Source organism: Corvus kubaryi, unplaced genomic scaffold (assembly GCF_017639235.1).
Source record: "Corvus kubaryi isolate FWS band 111438036 unplaced genomic scaffold, C.kubaryi_AGA036_p1.0 133, whole genome shotgun sequence".
Taxonomy (NCBI): domain Eukaryota; kingdom Metazoa; phylum Chordata; class Aves; order Passeriformes; family Corvidae; genus Corvus; species Corvus kubaryi.
In genome coordinates, this window is record NW_024580667.1 from 27860943 (window position 1) to 27883578 (window position 22636).

The following is a 22636-nucleotide window of genomic DNA, read 5'->3' on the forward strand; positions in this document are numbered from 1 at the left end:
TGCTCTTGGGCTGCCTCTGCAGCCATGAGTGACAAGGTTGGTCCAGACCTTCGCCTCAGATCTTTGCATGGTTAATAAAGTTCCTTGTATCATCTTTGAAACAGCTGTTGGAGGTGGGTTGCTGGAATTGCTGAAAGATTTGGTTTGAGCCAACATGGCAAATCTTGTTTCACTACCAAGGTTTTCTATTGTTGGAGGTAATTAATAAATAATGAGGCACTCCCTGCATGCTAGTTATACTAGAGATGGTGCTCTTACACAAAAGGCAACATATTCATAACTTAGCATAATCTGGCATTTCATCCTTTCCATTATTTTGTCCATATTGATATAGTTAATAGAATGTTAGTTGGAAACCAGGCCATGCTGCAGATCCAAAATATAATCAGGCAATATTCACTTTCATAATTTTGTGTATTGTTAAAACATTTTCAATCGGAGAAACTATTTATGAAGATGATGTTTGAAGAATGCAGTTGGCTGAAGGAGCCATCTTGATGTTTCAAAATGTATTTTTTAGGAACAGGGAGCCTAATTTGTAAGGTTCGGGGAATGGTTCTTTACAGTCTGGAGAGCCTTGAGACTCTAAAACTAATTGCAGTTCAGTAAGTAACCCACACCTACTTTGTCACACCCTCTTGGAGATGATGGTAAACTTTCAGTAGGATTACATCTGCTTTTTTTTTTTTTTAAAGCATTAAGGAAACTGTCACAGTCTCCTATTTTGTCTATTATTCTCTTCGTGTAGATGTATCAGTAACATTTAGCCTTCTACTGCTGTTGCATTTTTTGCTTTGGTATGCCTCTTTACCTGATCAAATACCATAAGCCCAGAGCACTACGGCTGTAGCAAAGTACAGTCTCAAAGTAGACTTTGATTCAGTCAGTAATTGGAGTATCCTCTTTCTCCTGCTTATTGATGTGTGAATTGGAAAAATCCTGTTTCCTGCAGTTGTGTAAGAAGTGTCAAAAAAGTAGATGTTAGGCTGAAATAAGGTTTGATCTTACCTCACACGTTTGTTTCAAGGGGTACTTTAGTAGGAGATTTTTTTTTCAAGAAGGCAACAGACCAAAGCACTTTGCCAAACAATTGGTGAGATAAGGAGAGTGTTAGCTTGTAGTTGTACAAACTAATCATCAGGGGTTTATTCTAGGGCTGAGATGATTGATCATCATTTTTGCTTGAGATCTTGCAAGCAGAGTGAGACCAAATGTCCCAAAGTTTCAGTCCCAGAAGACATGAGGCCATGTAGCTGAGCAGGATGGCATTTGCTTTTCACAGCTGACTGACAGGACTGAGGGTAGCAGGGCAGAAGTGGCATCAGATGAAGACCTTTTCTTCTGGTCATATGCTTTTGTACCAATAGAGTGCCAAATAAATATTCACATAACAGAAGGGAGGCTTGTTCAGAAGCCTCTTCTGAACTGTGGACGTGGCCGTTACTGATACTGGAGGTGAAAACAGTTTCTCATGTGTCTGTTGGAAACTGGGCTTGCAGCAAAGCTTCATGAAGTGCAAAGCTGCACATCTTGCCAACATCCACTGTCTGCAGTATTAGTAAGAGCAAAGCCAAAGACTAATGTGTAGATAAATCGTGCCGTCTTCAGGAGAGGTTGCCTCGACATGAATTACATTGCCCTTTGGCATTGCTGTCTGCTTGAGTGGTACCAGTCTTTGGAAACTATCCATTTAAGGATAGGTACCATCTAAGGAAACGATGTGATCTATTAATACTACCTTTAATTTGGTAAGAATGCTACCTCCGTTGGTTTTTATCAAAAACATGATTGTAAGGTTGAAATTGTTGAAACAATTGTCATTCAGGAGAGGAATCAGAGCAACTGTTGTTTGGCTATGAATTGAGTAGAGGGAACTCACCCCTGCCTGAGCTAGCACAACTGTGGGAGGAATCCAGTTTGCCCAGCTGCAGCATCAGGACTAAGCTAGTAATCTAAATAATTTTTATAATTAGAGAGCAGTATCTCCATGGGGTGACTCATCCCACCTACCTTGGAAAATAGTGACTCGTTCTCCAAAAGTCCCTGTGTCTCACCATTGACTATACAGCGAACCTGAGCAGTGAGCTGAGATCAGATACCTGCCTCCTCTATTATTTAGGCGAGATAAAATCTTTCTGTAAGTGATAAGAGCTCATATTAAATTCCTAAGCAGTCTTGGGTAATTGGTAGGGCTGGTGATTAAATCAAGAAACTGAGACTGGAATTCCGTGTTTCTTTTACTGTAATATGGGATAGATGGGAGGTCTTAAAACACATAGCTTTTTAATATAAATGTACTTGAATGAGATGGTAGCATTATCAAATCTTCATTTAACCTGTAGTAAGCTTAAAAATAATTCACTTTTACTGTATGCTTATTGCTAGCTGTTCATAGAAGCCTCCCTCACATAGTATTTTCACACAATGGAGTAAGAGACATACACCCTGATCTTTTGAACTTCTGTGTTTTGACACAGGATCTTTTCTTCTGACAGTAGCAGTTATAACTCTTCCAAACAACAACATTTTAAAAGTTTAGCTGTAGAAAAGCAAGTGTAGTAACAAATGCTGTCTTATTCTCAACATATCATATATATTCCTTTATCTTAATAGCACCAAACCTTTTGGTAAACATGTTAACATATGTTTCTTACAGCTGTTCTACCCACTCACCAAATGCTGACTTGCAGTCAGTTCTTTTCAGCATAAGCTAATTTCTTTGTGCTCCTACTCTGACTGGGTATTGCCATGACTAGTGCTGGGTGAGGTCCAGTAGAAGATGATACAGTTTTTCTATTTTCAGTCAACTTTATTGTGAGCACTGGTAATCAGAAGTGAAATTTACAGTTAATCTGAGAATGGTACCTGCCCACTGGTTGTGATTTATGCAGTATATAATGATTGTGCATTTATGATGATTATTTTCCTAATTCTTTTAGATGTGGATTTAACTGATATTATGATATACAAAATCCCTCCCCACATGAGGAAAAGAGCCCTCTGTAAGTATGATACTTGTAAGTAATGTAAAGATGTATCATTAGATGGTAAATTAATATTGCAATTTAAATGAATAGTTGAGATCTTAGCGAGCCTTGGAAAATTACTACATTCAGTAATATTTAAATAGGAATAGGTTCAAAACAAATTAGATACATGGCCCTCTTTTAACTTATCAAGGATTGACCGTTTTTAATGATGTCATCAACTGCAGAGATTTTAGCTGAAAAGCAGCTGGGCTGACCTGTACCTTGGTGAACATGATAGTTATTCTCTGATATATTATTTGTAGATTTTGGGGGAAGGGACTATGGGATCCTGTCTAAATCTCTGCAAGTACATTTTGTACATCTTTTCATCAGGCAGGTAGGTTTAGGAGACTTACAGACTGTTAAACATCACATTATATAAAGAACAAACCAAGGAAAGCCTATTGCTGAAAGAAGGGAAAAAATAGGAGAATGGAAAGCCTTGGAAACTGTCAAAGAGTTTTGATGGAAGTTTTATTTGACTAAATACTAGGACATTCAGTACTATTTGAGAAAGGTTGGTTGTTCACTAGCCACTTAAACACTAATAAATACAACAAAGCTTTTTTACTGTGTGTGATCAAACCTTGGAACAAGCAGGTTGGCCAGAGAAATACATTCTTGTCCAAAACCAACTGGATGCAGTCCTGAAAAGCTTCCTTTGAACAAGGGGATTGGATTAGATAAACTCCACAATTTATCCTACCTCAACTATTAAATATGAATTGGAAAACTGCCTGCTTTTATTTTTGGCTGTCTGAAATTGTATCTATAGGCAGAGTGTTGTTTTCTATGCTGTCACTGAGTTTCAGAGCTTTTGGGGATGGGATGTTCAGAGATCTCAATTTCTGCTTCTTCCGTTCAAGAATTTATTTATTTTTCCTATGTGGAATTGACTTGTGACATGTTATATAAACCTGACTTGAATAAAATTCTTAGTTCTGAGTGGCAACAGACTGGCCTGTCTTGGAGATACAGCCTGAATTCCTTCCTCCCTAGAATGAGGTACTAATTTAAAATCTAATTCCTAAGCTGATGTAGATGGCCAGGGCTGCGTTCAATTCAGTTGTCTTAGATGCTTAAATTGCATCTTAGATGCTTAATTTGAATTTTTGATGTCCAGTGAAGCAGTGGTAGTTAAGAAGAAGCTTGGGTACCCCGTGGAGAGAGGAAGATTCTTTTGAAATCCTGCAGAAGGAGATGCTGATTAGTTAAATTCAGAGACTTAAGCAGGTTGAACATTCCTTTGGAGGCCTTCAGACAGGTTTAAAGTGGCATTTTAGAACAGAATATAAGCTAGGTGTTTTGTTTAATTAGAATGCATCTTGCTCATTGTTAGGTCCATCAACCTAAAAGGAAAATAAATATTCTTCCATTTTTTGCAATGTGGTTCAAATGTTTTGTAGAATGAACAAGGGGCTGCTGTGAAGGTGTTAGTCACTCTATTAGTACCTTTCAGGTTTATCAGATTTTACTCCTCACTTCCTAAATTAATGGATTTTGTCACAATAGTCTGAAACAAATACAGAAGTTCCATAACTGCAGTGCTAGCACGGCTGAGTGAAGGAACATCCATATTTAAAATCATAACCAAATTTTCTGTAGGCTTTCTTTCCTACTGTAATTTTTCACTTCATAGGCATTGTGAAGGGAAGAACTGTCATGGATATCTGTAGTTCAAAAAAGTGTAGGGCAGAGGAAAAGCACCTGATGCCACACCACATCAGCAGGCATCCTTTTTTGCTTTTTCTTTCCACCACCATCCCAGAGTTTCAACCTCTCTCTGACCCAGTAGGCTTTATTTATAGTTTTCATTATCCCTTTCTCATGGCAGTAGAGCCTAGAACAACACAGTGTGCTGACACTAACAACATTTCCTGCCCTTTTGTTCTGCACTCTGCAGACCTGTTGTCCCTTTGTCCTTATCCCTAGTCCTTCCTCTGCAGACAGAGGCCCCATCTGACAAATTTACTTGTGCTTACCAGGGATTACGAAAACGAGGAAACTTCATGGTTTAATAACTTAGACAAAGGAGAAGAGCAGCTGGTCTGTTAACATGTCTCTCTCAAGCCCCATTCTCTGACAGAAAAGCTTTCTTGCATGTGGTCCAGTTTTCTACAATTTGCTGTAAAATGCTATAGATGTACGGTTCATGCAAATGGAGTTACTGTGCATTGGATCTGCCTTGAGCATTTTATTTGAATGACCTGCGGTGATTGTATGGCAGTAGGTTTGCTGCTGTTGAAAAGAACATTAGCTGATAGTGGCCTAAAATGTTGGTGTCTGTTTTTGCTTTCTCTGTTGCTTAGCATGGTAATGTTAGAGGAATAGCAGTTGGAGACAACCTGCTGCACTCTGCTACTCTGTGAGACAAACATCAGTAAAGGCAAGCAGCAAGAAAAGAAGGGCTCTTCATGAGAAAATGACAGCAAGAGAACACAGTCCCCGCCATGGTGCCAAATCCCGCACTGTGCAGAGGGCCTCCACCATTGATGTCACCTCTGACATGGTTGGCCTTTCTCTAACAGGTTTGTACCTTCCTATCATCTACTGCTCTGTTGCTGCTCCTTTCAGAATCTGCCTTGTACTAATGTGGGTTTTTTTCTTTTAATTGCTCGGAGATTTAGACGTGTCTGGTTATCTGGAGGTAATGAGATAAAGGAATTATACTAAAAAATTTTTAAAATCTTGAATTTACTACTTTTAAAATAGACAAATCATTAAAATCAGAGAAGGATTAAAAAAATAAGCTAGATTTTGTGTAGTTATGTTTATCATTTAAAAAAAAGCAATGGGGAGAAAATAACAAAATAATGTCAAGGTCTAGGAAGAGTCTTGGCAACCTCCTTGTTTGACATTGTATAAAATTTTCAAGAGAGTTCAGGGAGCTGAGGTTTATCTCCCTTATCTTTTATGGTTAGTAAATTAGGACTGTAACCCTCAGAGACTTTATTTCGTTAGTGAGAGAGACAGGTACTTTCAAACTTCGTCCTATTAATTGCTAGCGAGTAGACATACCTGATTTAATAATTTGGAGTTAATAGTGGCTCAGGCTTTAATCCTATTGTTTTCTATTGAGATTAAGCATTTAATATTCCCATATTGCATATAATCTCACATTGCTTTACATATTTTAGTATGTTTTATAAACTGAGATCATCCCAGGTTTTCCAAATAATTATTAGATACCAAGGATTACCAGATAAATTTTTTAGATACCAGCCATGGCTCACTTAATTAAAGAAAAATATTTTTTTGTATTAAATGTAATTTCTTTCTCTGCGTGATTGCAACTTCAGGAAAGAATTCACGTGGCAGTGATGTTTGGCTAATCTTGTGTTAATTTTTCTGATTTACAGGAAACATTCAGGATCCAGATGAGCCGATTTTAGAGTTCAGTTTAGGTAGGCTTAGTGATTTTTATGCTAGCTTTAATGATGCATGATGTTGAATGTGTGTGGGGTTTTTTAAGTGTTGATTTTGAAGTGCATTTCATATAGGAAGGTTTGCAACTTTGCTCTGATTTTTATGGAGATGTGGTACAGTTTTCACACTGCCTGTACAGTATCTTTTGATAAGCAGCCAGCAGTTTCATTTCGTGGAGTTTCTAGGAGTCTATAAGTAAAACATAGGTCTTATAAAATTTTAAATGTTTACTATGTGAATATTGTTATTAAATGTTTACTTTCTTTATGTGAAGATGCAGTGAAACTGTCTTCAGTGTCAGTATGTCAGCAGTTCAGGTCTTCAAGCAGACTGAAGATTTGCTGGAAACACCATTTTAGGGCAGAATGTTTTCTAAGAATTGTGAATTATGCATACCTTCTTTCTGGGGTCTTTGCTGTCAAGTGATAATGCAAGACACAAGTGACCTGAATCCTGAGATGGTTGAATTTGGACAAGAAGCTTGTGCATTGACTCACCTCACTTGAAGAACAAGTGAAAAATATTTTCTTCATGAAAATTCAGTCCACATTTTCAACTGCAGGATGGTTTTCTTGGCTTAATAGTGGACTAGTATTTGGAAGGTTATGCTCATAACAGTGTGCTAATGAAAAGTTAGAAAATTTCTGTAGATGTGTGTAATTGCATTATGAATAATAATCTTAACAAGCACTCTCAGAGCTGAATGAGGTACTTCAATTATTTTCAGATAAATCAAAAATATCTAGAATTACAAAGCTGCTTAGGTAAATTTCAGAACTAACTTCCTGCACATAGCTGAAGCAGAGTTGGACCACACTGTAGTTAACTGTATCTATCTAGATAGAATTTGGCTCTGAAGTTTAATGTAATTGTGTAGAGTCACTCACTGAAATTTTTCAAAGTTCTTTCCTACTCACCACAGTCCTTTCCCAGCAATTAAACTCACAGTAACATTTCAGAGGAAATAAATTGCTGTCATTTTACAATTACAAGCTGGTTTTCCTCAGTAGTGCTTGCTGCTTGATCAGTGTTCAGGCGCTTCTGTTGGTTCTCCCTGGGCAAATGCCATTTGATAATGGGCTTAATGGAGCGTGACTTCGAATCAAATGCAGCCACGCTCATGAGATTCCCAGGGGAAAACCTATGCATGTAGGCTGTTAGAATGAGCTTGCCAGGGAGTGGATAGGCATGTATTAGAAGAGAACAAGTTTAAATTGCAGCTCTAGAGCTTGGAGCCAGACTGATCTGATTGCATGTTTACTGTTTGCATGCACAAAGGTGAGTCATGTCTGCTTTTACAGTGTGGTGGTAGAATGAATTTTAAGCCCTTTGTGGCTTGATTGCTCAGGGTATATAATGTAGTTTTATAAAAATGTAGAGTCTTACAGCAATGTGAAAAAGATCCTGAATCTAAATTTATTTATCTGTTGCATACCTAAAGCTTGCAGTGAGCTGCTAACTCCATCGCTAGATCGAAAACCAAATAGTTTTGTAGCAGTGAGTGTAACTACACCTCCCCAGGCATTCTGGACGAAGCATGCACAGACAGAAATTATTGAGGTAAGTGCTGAGGTACTTCTAGATTAGATTTAAAATTGAAGCTAGCACAGGAATCATTTCTTCCTAACAAACATCACCTTACATTAACTTTTGGCTTTTTGTTTATGATTACAGGGAACAAGTAATCCTATCTTTCTAAGCAGCATTGCCTTTTTCCAAGACTCTCTTATCAATCAAATGACACAAATCAAACTCTCCGTGTATGATGTCAAAGACAGATCTCAGGGAACAGTAAGTTTTCTTTATTCTGTTGCCTGCCTAGTCAGTGTGGAGCAAGGAAATGAGAGGCAAAGAGATAAAATTAGTAACTTCTGCAGAAGTAAACAAAGGGATAGCAGCACTGATCATACAGAAAACAAGATGGGTAGGAAAAGGAGGAACAAATGAGATTGATTTGGCAGAGTGAGAAGCATTGCCAGTTTTCTCAAATAAGGCTTGTCTGCAGCAAGTTTGGAAACCATGGATTTAAGTTAAAAAGGTCCTGTCACTTGTGCTCTTACATTGTGGACATCTTTAGTGAACTAAGTCATGAATAGGATTCAACGCCCCTAACCGAGGCTTCTAGCCTGTGCCAAAATGCCATAATGAAACTGTCCTTTGGAACGCAGCAGCTAAATTTCAGAAATCACCCTGCCCTGATACATTAGATTTTGTTCAGGTGTATGGTTTGTTCCTGTACTGAAAAAAATTTCAGTGTCAGCGCTCCCATGTTGCTACTTGGATCTGTTGGCAATACAGGCCATTTATTCTCAGACTGTTGTCCAGAATACTGTTACAGGCCCCATGTGTCTTCTCTTCCATGGGTCCCTCAGGGGCAGCAGAGCTGTCCCTCTCTCTTCAGTGCTTCATAGGGAAGCTCTAGGGAAAAATGAATACCTCCAGAGGAGGTAAGTTCTTCAGGAGGAGACAAGTTTGGGTCAAGGATCCAGTGTCAGCCCTGTTCAGTCATTGCTTCCAATGTTCCTGTATTGCTTGGCCTAAGCTCATATATACTGATGTGCCTCCACTCATATCCTAGAGAAACAAAAATGCATATTGTCCTCCAGAAAAAAAAAAAAATTATAGATTACCAAATATATTAAATTTTAAGAGGTTTTAATTAGTTATGTATGGCATATTTAGTTATGCTTTTGCTCCTGGACTTTTATGCATAATAATTATATTTTAGACTTCAGTGCTGTGGTCAGAGCCTTTGCTCACTGTAAAGGTAAATACAGTTCTGGAACTCATTTTCTTTCAGATGTATTTGTTGGGTTCTGGGACGTTCACCGTAAAGGATCTTCTTCAGGAGAAGTACCACAGATTGCACATAACACTAAGGTTTGTAATATTTTCCTTCATTTAAGTGTTAGTTCTTCAAAACATGCTTAAGATGTGATGAAAACCTCTTATTTCATGACTAAGTTGAAAATGGACTTAATTAAACTCTCTTGTTTTGGTATCAAGTATATTCTGGTTATCAAAGTGTGTGAATACATGTGTTTGTTCTCATCGTCATGTAACCTTTAACTATATGTAAGCTGAGAACAGAGCACTGTCTATAAGTATACTCTATGATTTTTAAACCTTTTCTTGTTGTCACCTTGTGTGCATATTTCTTTTGCCTCCCCAGCAGCCTGTTCCAGCAACTTTTTTTTTTTGTCTTAGTTGTCTCAGCGTATTTTTACATGTAAACAGCTATCTTAAAATACCATTTAGACTCCATCTTAAAATAATAACATGATGTCTCTGCCAAAATTACTATGTCACGGATGAGACAGAATAAATGACACTCATGATAGATCTGGGTACCTGTGTGTATTTTAAACCCAGCAGGAGAGTGGCTTTTGCCCTACTTTTCTCTGTCTCTGACTCACTCACTTTATTTGCTACCCTTTCTGTCATGTGTGCATACGGTGCTGGCTTCCCTCCCCAGCAGGGAGATAGCTGCTGCTCTGGGAAGGTGGGGCAGAAAGTTGTGTTGGTTCCTGCTGTCCAGCTGCCCAGCTGTTCGTGTCCTGTCTCAGGTGCTGGTGCCCGGATTCCTGAAGATCTCTTGTAATTGCACGCAACTCTCTTATGTCCAGGATTTTTCTCTGCCTCAGGGGTCTTACCTCCATTGAAAGTGTTGATCTTCTTCTTTTCTAGACCACTTCTTTTCAGGATCCTTCTTTTTAGCATCAGTTTTTCTTTATGGAATGTCAGGTCCCCAGTTTTCCCAATCTAAATAGTCTGTCTGCAGAAGCACAAGGTGTGATCAGCTTGATAACTGGTGACCTTGACTGACTTCTCTGTTGAGAAGATTTGGTGGTACTTCTGCTTGGTCCACATATTATCAAAATCTGCTAGTTGCAACTGTGCCAGTTGGAGTTAAACTGCCCCAATGAGAGTTAAAAGTTTGGTTTCAGACACTGAAATGCACAGGCAGCCCACACACATGTGCATGTACATTCAAATATCTCCCCCAATAATGTTCACAATGTAAGTTGCTTTTGCCTAATTGTAAAATGTGGACTCTTTCTGGTTTTACAGAAGCATGGAAACAATGTGTGGTTTTAGGCTGCCTTCAATTCCGTACAGCATCCCTACAGAATAAGGGGAATGTTCTCCTGTTGGACTAAGCTGTAATAAAATTATTCCAAATGAAGTTGAAAAGCTTCCTATTTAAAATGTTCTTTAAGTTTGAAGATCAATAGCCTTTTATAAGTGTTTCCTTGTTGATGAACAGGTCCTCCTCCAAAAAAATCTCAACGCAGAGTATTTGTTGCAGGTCGGCTGAAAGTGACCGTGTAGGTAACATCACAGTTATAGGATGGCAGATGGAGGAAAAATCTGACCAAAGGCCTCCAGTCACAAGGTCACCTGATACAATTAATGGAAGGGTGAGTATGAACATTATATCAAATTTAGAAGGGTGCAGACTTATTGCCAGCATTGAAACAAGCTAGGTTGACATCTGCAGGCAACTTCCCTGTCCATCTTGATATTTAGTAGTGCTTTACATTTTCAAAATGCTGTAAGGAGCAGCCTAATGGTGATGAAGCCATTTTGAGTTTTGTAGAGCTCTTGGTGCTCATGTGTGGGGTTAAAAGTCTTGGGAAAAATTTTAATATCAAGTGATTAAGCTTTGGTATCAAGTAGTCATGTTCTTCATTGGAAGAGGCTTCTGATACTAGTAATTGGTGTACATTGTGCATGGATAACCAGTTTCAGAGAGATGTGGTATTTCATTTCACACTGTGAATTGGAAAGTGCTATTAAGCAAAACTGTGATGAGGTTGCTAGGGAATTCCCAGAATTTTAGTAAAACTGAAGAGGTTACTTTACTACTGGATTTTTTTTTCCCGATCCCCAAATAATTGTTTGAGAGCAGATGTTTGCAGCACTTTGTCAGCCTAGACATATATTTAATTCTGTAAACCTTATGTTTTGAATATCTTGGTGATCATTGCACTTTTATATGTGTATTAGATTCACAGTGTGCATTAGAATCCCTTTTTATCCTCCAGATCTGTTCATGCCTATTGATGCAGTACCTGTAAGGACTCTGGAACTGTGCTAACATAAGTAATTGACAGGCTGGATGAAAATTTTTGTGGCATTTTGAACTGTGCAGTAGATGTTAATAGAAATGCTTAGGATTTATTATTTCAGCCTGCAATACTTTTTGTCCACAGTTAAAATATTTGAAATATTTATTTAAAGCATGTGTTGAGTTGAATATTTCTTTGAAGTCTGTGTGATAGGTCATCACTGCATATTGCTCGGGCACTGAGGTTTCATTCTTTACTGTTTCTGTTTTTTTTTTTTTTGTTTTTGTTCAGACTGTGTTGCCAGTTGATGAAAGTTTAACAGAGTCTTTAGGAATCAGATCCAAATATGCTTCATTGCGGAAGGATGCACTGCTGAAATCTGGTAAGCTGTCCTGGGCTGTAACAAGTAAGCTTTAGGCATCAATAAAAGCTAATCTCTCCCTGTGTGCCTGTGGCCCCAGGGCATTTCAGCAGATGTTTCACTTGAATAGGGACAGGCTGCTGACTGAGCAGTCCTTTGAGGGTCATACCAGAATAAATCATTTTATCATATGCACTATTTTGTATTGTAAAAACAGCAGAAGCAGACTTTTGCCATTAAGTTGACTGTAATATAACATTTTCTATGCAATTTCATGGTCTGTTCCTAAGCAATTGTTGCAGGCTGAGGAGAGGGACAAGTTGCTTTAAAAAAAGAATCTTGCAGAAAGGTTAGTTTTCCAGGAAAAGATTGCATGAGAGGAAAATGCACAGTACATAGACAAAAAAAAAAAAAGAAAAGAAAAAGCATTTTAAAAGTTAAATATGTATTCCATTTAATTTCCTTAGTAGCGTTTTAAGTGATTTGGGGTGGAGTCGTTTCCCACAAACACTTGAAGAATAGTCCTTGCAGAATGACCATGCTTGGAAAAGGTAGACTGATGCCTGGTTAAACCAGATCTTTACAGCAGGGTGTTTCAGCATGTTAATGAACTGAAGCCATTTACTTTAAGAAAGAAGACACTTTGTATACTTTTAAATCAAACCCTAGTCTTAAATAATATGGTTTTAATTCTCTAGTGTTTGGTGGTGCGATTTGCCGAATGTATCGTTTCCCAACCACTGATGGAAACCACTTGAGAATCTTGGAGCAGATGGCAGAGAGCATCCTGTCACTGCACATCCCCAGACAATTTGTGAAGCTGCTTCTAGAAGAAGATGCAGCAAGGTGAGTTTTGGGAAGGTTTACATGTGCAGTAGTACAGCAGTGATGTGGCTGTTATTGAGTTACAAAGGAATGAATATATTTGTGTTAATGCACTGACTACTCAGTGAGATAAGAAATGGCTTCAAGAGTCAGAAGAGTAGTTTTGAATGGAAAACAAAGCAGAATAAAAGCAAGTAAAATGAAGTGCTGTAGTACAGTAATGACGTTGTCTCATTTTAGAAGGTGGGAGGGAGAAGGAAATCTGTTAAGCAATTTGTAGGTTTGTTATGAATTTGCGTCTTTCTAAAGCAATTAACTCTCTTCCAGGCAACATACTCCTTTATGAGTGTTTCTTCCCTACATTTGTAGGCTGTGTTTTGCCAATCTAATGGTTTATGTATTCTTTATAAAGGCCAAGATTGGAATGTTAAAGAATTTTAGCTGTGTTTTTGAGTATTGGGCTTTTATTTTATTTTGACTCTGTTTGAATTCAATCCTATAGACTTTAACTAAATCTGACCTTAATTAAAAGTAAAACTAACTAGTGCTCTTACTATTGTATATTAGGACATTTCAGTTCCTTTGGGATATTGTGGAATAAAATAATGGGTTAATCCATTCATTTTCATATTTTGTGAAAATGATAAATTCTCACAGGAAGATGCAGACTTGTTATAATGCATGGGAAAACTAATTGAGGTTCTGAACTTCACATTGATTCTTTTTTCTGATGTTATGTTTTTAGTGATGTGCACTTAGATTCTAGAGATTGAATGCTGTATCTTGTTCAGGTATCCTGCTACAACCTTGATGGAGCAGGCTAAGGATATGCCATTGCACATTTAGTCAAGGGTTATTTTTTTTTTTTGTCTTTGTTTCTCTACAGCTTTCTCACAGTAGGTTTAAAAGCACCTATTCATTATGAGGTACAACCATAATAATAAAGAGTTGCCAAGCTTATCCATTAGGTACCGTGTATGATGGATGTAGTCTAAGGACTTGAAGATAGGAGAATTTAGGGCGAATGAGGGAAAAGATGTGTCTTTCTGTAAGATTGTAGACAGTGAAGTTGGAGGCTTAGCCTTGAAATATGACTGTTCAGAGGCTCTTGCTAAAATCATGCAGAGATCAGTGGATGCCTGTTGTAAACAGGTACAGGTTAATAACAGCCCAGGTGATTATTAATATGACCTTGTGTATGTACACTGGGTGGTGTGGCTCAAAGGTAAATAGGCCTTTGTGTAATTACTGAGAAAGGCTGCCTTGTCTCTGTTCTGTTGAGGTGACCCTCAGTAACGTGCACAATCACACTTTGTATTCAGAGTCACTCAGATTTGACCAAGCGCTCTGTTCTCCATTCTCAGTGCTGCAGCCCAGAGGAATGACAGACAGCTACAAAAGCACAGCTGCTTCTGTCTTCACATCCTGGTGACTTTTAAAATGTCCTTGGATAATCACAACTGCTGTCTCTTAGATAAAACTCCTCTGGGCCAGAGCCCTTTGAAAGGAAACATGTAACTGAGGGGTGTGATATTTTGACTGCCTCATTATTTATGGCATACATATTCCTTGCTGTCTTGGCTCTATGGGACAAACAAGTAAACTTGAAGTGTTAAGCTGTGAATTTATTTCAGGAAGACCAGGGCTCAGGTGCATGGCTGGTTTGGAGCAGGGAGTTTGACGAGGTAATCATAATAGCATCTTATGGAGAAAGCATGTTTCAAGATGAAACTGGGAGTGTCTTTATGCAGGTCACTAATACATATACTATATGCTGTTGCCTGTTGGCAAATCAATCGGATGTTTTTCTTGGAAATTTAGTTCTTTTTGATAATATCCTAAGTACCGTGGAGTGGGAATTGCTCTGTGAAATGATGTCTTAAATTATACATACACAATTGGTTAAAACGATCGAATTAGAGATATTGAGAGAACTGCAAATAGAACTGCTGGATCCTTTTGACAGATGATTATTCTACCTTTCTGGGACAATGTGCTGTTGAATTGTGTCTGGTGTTGACTTGTTTATTTTTTACCCTTCTTTCTTTATTCCGAATAATGTATTAATCCAAGAAGACAGTAATACAAACGTGACATGAGTGTTTTCTCAGCAGCACTGCTGGGAAACAGTATGTAACACAGGATTGCCATGTGTGACTGGAAACCTGGCAGTCAGGGTACAAGGGGAAAGCCAGGGGTTCTCCTGTTTGTATTTGGGGATATCCAGTCATCCTTTATTCTACCCTGAGTGCCCAAAATCCTGGATCTCAGATGAAGGTTTTGTTGGCTCATCTTCAGTCTCCAAACCCTTATTAATGCTTATACTTCTTAGGCTTTCCCTGGCCTTGCAAACTGTTGTCTACGTACCTTACTGGTGAATTGAATCCTTGTACCCAACATCTGATAGGTGCTAATATCCCACCTAATCTGTGTCATAGTTCTTATTTAAAGAGCCACCACAATTCAGTAAGGTGTCCTTACAAGGTCCCCATTGTCCCGAGTCACCTGACATGATGACAGTTCCCATCATTTACAAATCCTCATATAGTTTGAGAGCTGCAGAAAGGTGGGAAGCTCTGCTTTTGACCAACACCTGAGGCTCCTGGGGGGAGCACAGTGTATTCTGCCTGTGAGGAAGCAATGTATCTCGGACTAGAGCTCAACCTGTGCTCTGGGCTGTGCTTTGGTATGTGTTTGGAAGCATTTCCAGTCTGGTGAGTAGCTCAGACCACCGTATGTTGAGAATGTGTCAGCTGAGGATGGTGCTCCATTGCTGCAATGTGAAAGCCATTCTTGGTCAAGTGGACTATGGATATAAACACCTGTCTTTCCCCCCTGTTTTCTTTTTTTTTTGCCCCAGGGTTTGTGAACTAGAAGAGTTGGGAGAACTGTCTCCTTGTTGGGAAAGCCTTCGTCGACAAATAGTTACACAGTACCAAACGATTATTTTAACTTACCAGGAAAATCTAACTGACCTGCACCAGTATAAAGGTGATTTTTTTTGATAAAAATGATAAAAATTCTTCTCTGCCTTATTATTAGTGCTTCTCTGAAATTGGGCACCCAGAATGTTTTATGATGAGTAAAAAATGCTATTATATTTCTTGTCTTTATTAATATTTATTGTGAGTTTGCTAATTACATGGGAATATTTACCTGCTTTATTCATTCTCTTATCTTACTCTGAAAGTAGAGGACAAGTGTGAACAGTAACAGAGAGATTTTGTTTCGTTTTTTTTTTTAATTTTCTCTGCTTTACTTTCAGCACATAGCAAATGTTTTAGTATAGGCACAAGGAGAAGGGTTTTATGCTTACTTTTGTCTTGCATTTCTCAGGTCCTTCATTTAAAGCCAGTAGCTTGAAAGCTGATAAAAAATTGGAATTCGTTCCTACAAATTTACATATACAGAGGATGAGAGTCCAGGATGATGGAGGATCAGGTATCTGTTTCCCTTTCTTTGCTTATCTTACTACTTTTCTCTCCATTTTTTAAAATTTCCATCCTCAACCATACAGCCAAGTTTCTACAAATTACTTTAGTAGTGCTACTTGGCATTTTTATAGCACCTTCTATTCTCAGATTCCAAATCTCTTTGCAAAAGAAGAGATGTAAGTATAATTACTGCTGTTCTACAGGTGGCAAAACTAGATTCTGGAGTTAACGAATTCTAGGTGGCACAAGTTAGCCTTTGTACTAGGGTTGGGTTAAGTTGCTGTGTCCCTTCCAGACATTTTGTATTGCAGCAGAATAACAAAGGTTCTGACTGTTGTTTCTGATTAAGCTTGTGTGCTTTTTCTCTGGAATCATCATGTACAGTTATGCAAAGTAACATTTGTTCACATCAAGCTTGTTTCTTCATAAATAACCTGGGTTTTCCTTTCTTTTAACAGTAATTCTCCATGACACACTTGTGTCCATGTGAGGGATTCCAATAATGTCAGGCTTTGTATAAAGACCAGTGTTCAAGACTTCTTTTTCACTGTCAATAGATTAAGAAACAGAGGACCTGCATTCATGTATGGGTCTTTCACCTCAAAAAGTACTTGATGGATTTCCAGGGCCTCTAGAACAACTCAGTTTTCCATGTCTTTCAAAACACCAGCAAAGTTTTCCAAAAATTACTTTCAGAAAAGTTTTTGAACTTACACAATTGTTTGCCCACATTAAAGATGACAAGTTTTCATTTGTAAGTCCTTTTTGTCCATCCCAGATCAGAACTACGACATAGTCACCATAGGAGCACCAGCAGCTCATTGTCAAGGCTTTAAATCAGGTGGCTTGAGGAAAAAGCTGCATAAATTTGAAGAGGCAAAGAAACAGTAAGTAGAAATGCTATTGTGTCAGCTATTATTGTGCCTTTTTTTCCTGGTCCATGCTCAGTTATTTGGAAAATCACTCCATTCTATGTTTTTATTTCATTCAATAGTACTACTATACAATATTTTGTATTGAAGATTTTTCTGTGGGGTTTTTTTTCCAAGGAAAGGAAGGGAAGTAAGTTTCCTCCTTATATTACTGTATTTATTTGTTTAGTGATGGGCGCTTTCTAAGAGCCTTTCTATGAAAACTTCGATTTTTCTGAATGCTTGTTGATTCATTTAATTTAGTTATTTTAGGTGCTGGGTTTGGGTTCTGCCTATTTGTGGGTCAGAACATTTGTCTGCTGAACCTCCTCAGCTGCACTACATCATGCTTTCAACCCATTATTTTCAGGAGACTTTCACCCCTCTCATAGCTTCAAGGTCCTGTTGCTGAGCTCTCTTTAGTAGAAACCTGCTGTACCTGATTGGTAAATTCCTTGTTGACAGAATGGTTTTAGTTCTGAAACTATTGCTGGAGGTCTTCCTGCATTGCCTAAAGTTTATGCATAGTTTAGGCTTCTGAATCTGGCCTCTGCTGTATAGATGGGATACCTGACCCCCATGTTTTGTCTTCAGGGACTGCCTAGTGACCTCTGTAGAAGTGTAACTGTGTGAGCTAGAGGAAGGTGCAGAAGTTGGGAAGGTCACATCTGCTAACATGGCACCCACTCCAGCTCCCAGAGGAACCAGAGTGCTGCAGGGTCTGCATTGCTTCTGCTGCTGTATGGAGCATTGGAGAGAAAACAAGAGCAGCAGGACAAGGAGTCGTAGTCAGGGGAAAGGAGACCTTGACAATGCCCTTCCAAAGAAAGGACTAGTAGGATTTGGAGCTGATAGAGAGGAGGGAATGACGTGGGAACCAACTGCAGAATTAATTTTGGCAGTAGAGAAATGAATAGCAGCATCCTGTGAACATCAGTCAGATATGTACTGATACAAAGATTGGTGCAAAAATACCTGGTGTAATTATTCAGTCTTAGAGAGTGCACTGGGATAGGCATAGAGGAAAATGTAAACCTGGGAACACTGGTATGCCAGGCTCACCCTTTCTGTTTGTTTGATACTACTATGGCTTTTTGAAATAGCCTCCTTCTGTCAGAGTAGCCACTGAAGTGGTCCTTACTTCTGCAATAGCTAATTTCCCATGTGGATTTGTTATTTTTCCCCTCACCCAATAATTAAGTTGATTGGAGAGTTTAATTTCTATCCGGTACTTTTCCTCTAAGCTTTTCAGAACTGTTCCTTCTGGGTCCATGAAAACTGCAGGTTCAACATTTGAAGAACAACTTTCATTTTAAGTACTCCTATGTTATCAAAAAAACCAGTGTAGTAGAACTGAGATCCATCTCCTCAGTTTCATTGTTACATTCAGTTCCTTCTCCTTTCATTGGCATAACTGTGCTTGGTACATTCACAGCATTTCCCCAGATCATCCCATGGTCATCTGGCAATCTGTGGGTTTTTGCTTCCAAGTTCATGTACCCACCTTGTTGAAAAAATGACTCAAATAAGTTATTTCCCCAAACATACTTTGTTTTGTTTCTGCTTTTGGTATTTGCTAACAATCTGCTAATTTTATTTTGGTTTTTTGTTTTTTTAGCAGTTATGAGGAGTGTTGGTGAGTTTTCTGTTTCTGAGGGTTCTATAGAGGGTTTCTGTTCTCTGGGTTGTTTTATTTTTCTTTTCTTTGGCAGAGATCTGGTGTGTTTTAGAGTGTGCAGGGCTTTTTAATGTCAAGCATCATGGCATCCCTAATTGTGCTCTAAGTAATTGTAGCTGCTTTGTAGAACATGATGTGTGAATGAATTTCATTTCATCTGCAATGTTTGTTTGCAATGAACAGCTAGTTTCCTGGCTCTCTCTGATCATAAGTTAAAAAACTGAAAATCAGAAGACAAGGATTTTATATCTTTTCCTTTGTTATTTCCAGTGAAAACTATCTGGAATGAGAAACTTTTCTGCCAGTGATGGCAGATAATTAAGATAATTCTATGTATTTTAAAATCTTAATAGTGATAGATTGGGCATGGTTTATATTTTTGTAATCCATGTCTTTATTTAAAACATTTTCACATAACTGTTGTTTATTTTTTCTCATGTTGTGGTGTTCAGTGCTATCAAAAGCAGACATTACTGGATAGTTCAAAAATGCAGAAGTTCTGCTCTAAATTACTCTTATTAAGGTTGAACCCCTAATTCACTGAGAATTTAAGTCTGTGTTACAGTTTGCTGTTATAATACAATGAGAGCTGTTCATTTGAAAAAGCAATTGCAGGTTGGAAAGTAAGTATACGTGAACTTCACACCATAAATTTTTTCCCCCAATCATCCTAGCAAATGTTTATGATTAAAAATATAATAATTCTAAATCAAATCTCAATATGCTGCATGGCCTTTTCTGCCAAATATGTCTTTATGCATGTTAACCACACTGTCGTGGAAAGAAATTGCTCAGAGGAATTGTCACTAAGATCACCAGTCACTAGAAAGCACAAATCAAGTACAGGGAAAGTCCTAAAAGCTGAGATTAATTTGCTGCATGGCATAGCAGTACTGGGGAGTGGTTGTTCTCTGCCGCACTTGGGTGGGCGACCAGAGCACAAACAGGGAAATTCTTTCAAGAATCAGTTCTGAGTTACGTCCTTTCAAAACAAATCCCTCATCTTTCTTTTGTAATGGAGCTCAGGCAGATACTGGCATTAAGCTTCTGCCTTGCCTTAATATCCTTTAAGGGACAAGAATTGGAGTTGTGGCATGATTTTAAAGTGTGCCCCACGCAACCCTCCTGTCCTACCTCACAGATACGTTGCAGAAATTAACAGCATTGCTCTAAGGGTAGCAGAGGAGTTCACACTCCTTGGAGGTTGTGATCTGTGGTATCTGTGCCTGGAAAAGAAACTTCTCTCCATGTAGCTTCTCAGCATGGCTGTCTCCATTTAACAGTGCTGAGATTGGTGCAAACAGTAGGTTCTTCTGTGCTGTTACTATGCTGAAGCCATTCATGACTGTAAAAAAAAAAATAAAATTAAGATAATACACAATTGGTGTCACCTCATGCTTGATGCCATGTCATGAATCATACTTGTCACAGCTGGAGATGATGTAAAGGCCTGGTCTTTGGGTACCTTTCCTACTGGGAAGGAAAACCCCAGCATTTTGCCTGACAAAGGGAGTAGTGGTCAGTTGGTTCCAAATAGTTCATACTTAATAAGAGCACAGCTTCAGCTTTGAGTAACTTTCTAAGCTAAAAGGCAGCTTTTGTGAATGACTTTTTCAGGTGGGATTAAATCAACCTTTGGAAGTGCTGTTCTCTTTCCAGCAGTTATAGAGCGTCTGTTGAGGATTGGATAAGCAACTTCTGCAGACAGTTAAACTTAAAAGGGCATAAACTATTCTCCACTGTCTAATAAGCAGTCTTAGTGTAGCTGCATTATCCCCATATAAAGATAGGTTTGTCCCTAGTTTAGTAAATTAAGTGTGTGTGAACAGACACTACACAAAGGACAGTGTCCTTGGATTAGCCTGAAGATGTGTGTTGGTTTTTTACGTATCACAAAATTGCTTGTGCTGGTGTAACTTGATCCTGGTCTGCAATAGAGGAAATTATATACTAGCAAAAGGACTTTTTTGTTAATACCACAGTGTTTGTATTATGGATCTGGGTGGCATTTCACTGTTAGAAGGAGCACAGATTTTCTTTTCATGGTGTTAGTAGATACGTGATAAAGCATGTTTGTAAACCAGGCCTCAGTGAAGGCCTCAGTGAAGTATCTGTGTTGTAAGGAGAGGGAGAATGGAGCAAGATGTCTCTGCAAACAGTGGGTCTGTATCTGATGGCAAAATCTGTCACCCACGTTCTCCTCAGCAAAACTGTCCCTCTGGTGTACAAACTCTGCCCACAGCCCCTTGGTATTAGGGATTAGTAAATCTGCATCTGAATGCTTTCAGTAAAGGCAGAGAAGTCTCTAGGATCATGTTCCTGCTGTGCAATTGCCCACTGGACTTTCACTGTTGATCACTAGTTTAGGTAAATTTTTGTTGTCTGACATTAATTCCCCAGCATGCCACTGTAATGTGTGTACCTCTAGATCAATTTCCCCCCTAAAATCAGTCTTTCTTTTTCAGCACTTCAACAAGTTCCCAGTCTATAATATACATCCCACAGGACATCGTTAGAGCAAAGGAAATTATTGCACAAATCAACACCCTGAAAACACAAGTCAGTTACTATGCAGAAAGGCTCTCAAGAGCTGCCAAGGATAGATCAGCTAATGGCCTTGAAAGAACACTTGCCATCCTAGCAGATAAGGTAGGAGAATAATTCATTTCCCTGCTGAAGCACAGTGTAGTTTTTTTTCTGTCTGTGCTTTTAGTAGGTTTTCTTGAAACATCTATTTTACCTTTTTCAGTAGTGTGTTGTAACATGCACAGTCCTAAAAAAAAAATTGTATCAGCCTTTAAAAGTTCCTGGTTTTATTTAGATTGTCTCCTACTTTCCACACCCTTGCCTTCACCTCCTGTTGAAAGTGCAGTGGAGAGCAATATCCTCTGATTCCCTCCATTAATCATATTGCAGTAATGTGCATTCTTCACTTTCTTTTATATCCTTTTCTCCATAATCACCTGGGATTTTTTAATGTTCTGAGTCATCTGTCAAGCAGCAGCAACTGTGTGAGAGTTAATGAAACAATTCTGTATTTTTCCACTGGTGAAATAAGGAATAATGGTGACACAGCCTTTGCTTGAATTATAGTGATGTAAACCAGTTATTTCTTGATGTGTGCTAACAAAAACCAGACTGGACCCACAGCTGAACACAACCTTAGAGGGAGAAAAAAACCCAAATACAGTTTTACTGACCCCTTCTGTCCTTGAAGCCAGTCTGAAGGTTCTAAACAGCAGTAGTGGCAAATCAGCTTGCTGTAAATTGTCCCAGTGGAAGGGATATGCATACAGTTTTATATAATGCGACCTTGTGTAAATGTATTATTTATTATAATACTCTAAATGAGTACAGTGTATAACTGAGCTGTGGGATTTTCTACAACTGGATTATGTGTATATATAACATACTAATGTCTTGTTTGTTGGTTTTTTAGTAGACACATAGGCCACATAGTTTTCATATTCATATGGCTTACAGAAATCCTATAATACAGCATGGCTAAATAAGACAGGGAACAAATTGCATTGATAGTGGGTTATACCTTCAGCCCTCCTCTTAAGTCTTGTTCTGATTTCGGACAGGATGATTGGGGTGAAGCTTGATCCTTCTGGTGTGGCAGCTGTTGTGTGGGGTAAAAGAACTATGTAATCATAGAATACAGTGAGTTGGAAGGGACCAGTCAGGATCATCCTGGTCCTGCACCCCCAGACTCACACCATGTGCCCGAGAGCATTGTCCACACACTTCTTGAACTTTGTCAGGCTTGGTGCTGCCACCGCTTCCCTGGGGAGCCCATTCCAGTGCTCAAGCACTGCACATGTGTCTGCACATTGTTCTAATCTTTCATCAAATGGAGAATGAAGTGCAAATAAAGATGAATTGCACATTCCTTAG

At 38.6% G+C, this 22636-nt stretch overlaps 1 protein-coding gene across 10 annotated transcripts in view; it reads left to right on the forward strand.

Annotated features, from left to right (window-relative positions):
* Positions 1-22636, forward strand: part of INPP4A (inositol polyphosphate-4-phosphatase type I A) — a 73726-nt gene that overhangs the window by 21690 nt on the left and 29400 nt on the right. For 3 of the 10 annotated variants that reach the window (XM_042040892.1, XM_042040948.1, XM_042040930.1), the window contains exons 3-16: positions 2940-3002; positions 5339-5557; positions 6389-6433; positions 7897-8015; positions 8130-8246; positions 9256-9335; positions 10765-10876; positions 11819-11909; positions 12587-12734; positions 15574-15704; positions 16050-16154; positions 16926-17034; positions 18680-18694; positions 21202-21385. In XM_042040892.1, the coding sequence (XP_041896826.1) occupies positions 5452-5557; positions 6389-6433; positions 7897-8015; positions 8130-8246; positions 9256-9335; positions 10765-10876; positions 11819-11909; positions 12587-12734; positions 15574-15704; positions 16050-16154; positions 16926-17034; positions 18680-18694; positions 21202-21385 (1362 nt within the window). In that variant the 5' untranslated portion in view covers positions 2940-3002; positions 5339-5451. Of the gene's footprint in view, positions 1-2939; positions 3003-5338; positions 5558-6388; positions 6434-7896; positions 8016-8129; positions 8247-9255; positions 9336-10722; positions 10877-11818; positions 11910-12586; positions 12735-15573; positions 15705-16049; positions 16155-16925; positions 17035-18676; positions 18695-21201; positions 21386-22636 lie in introns of all 10 variants that reach the window. The other 7 variants (XM_042040873.1, XM_042040912.1, XM_042040882.1 and 4 more) reach the window with 3 other exon arrangements.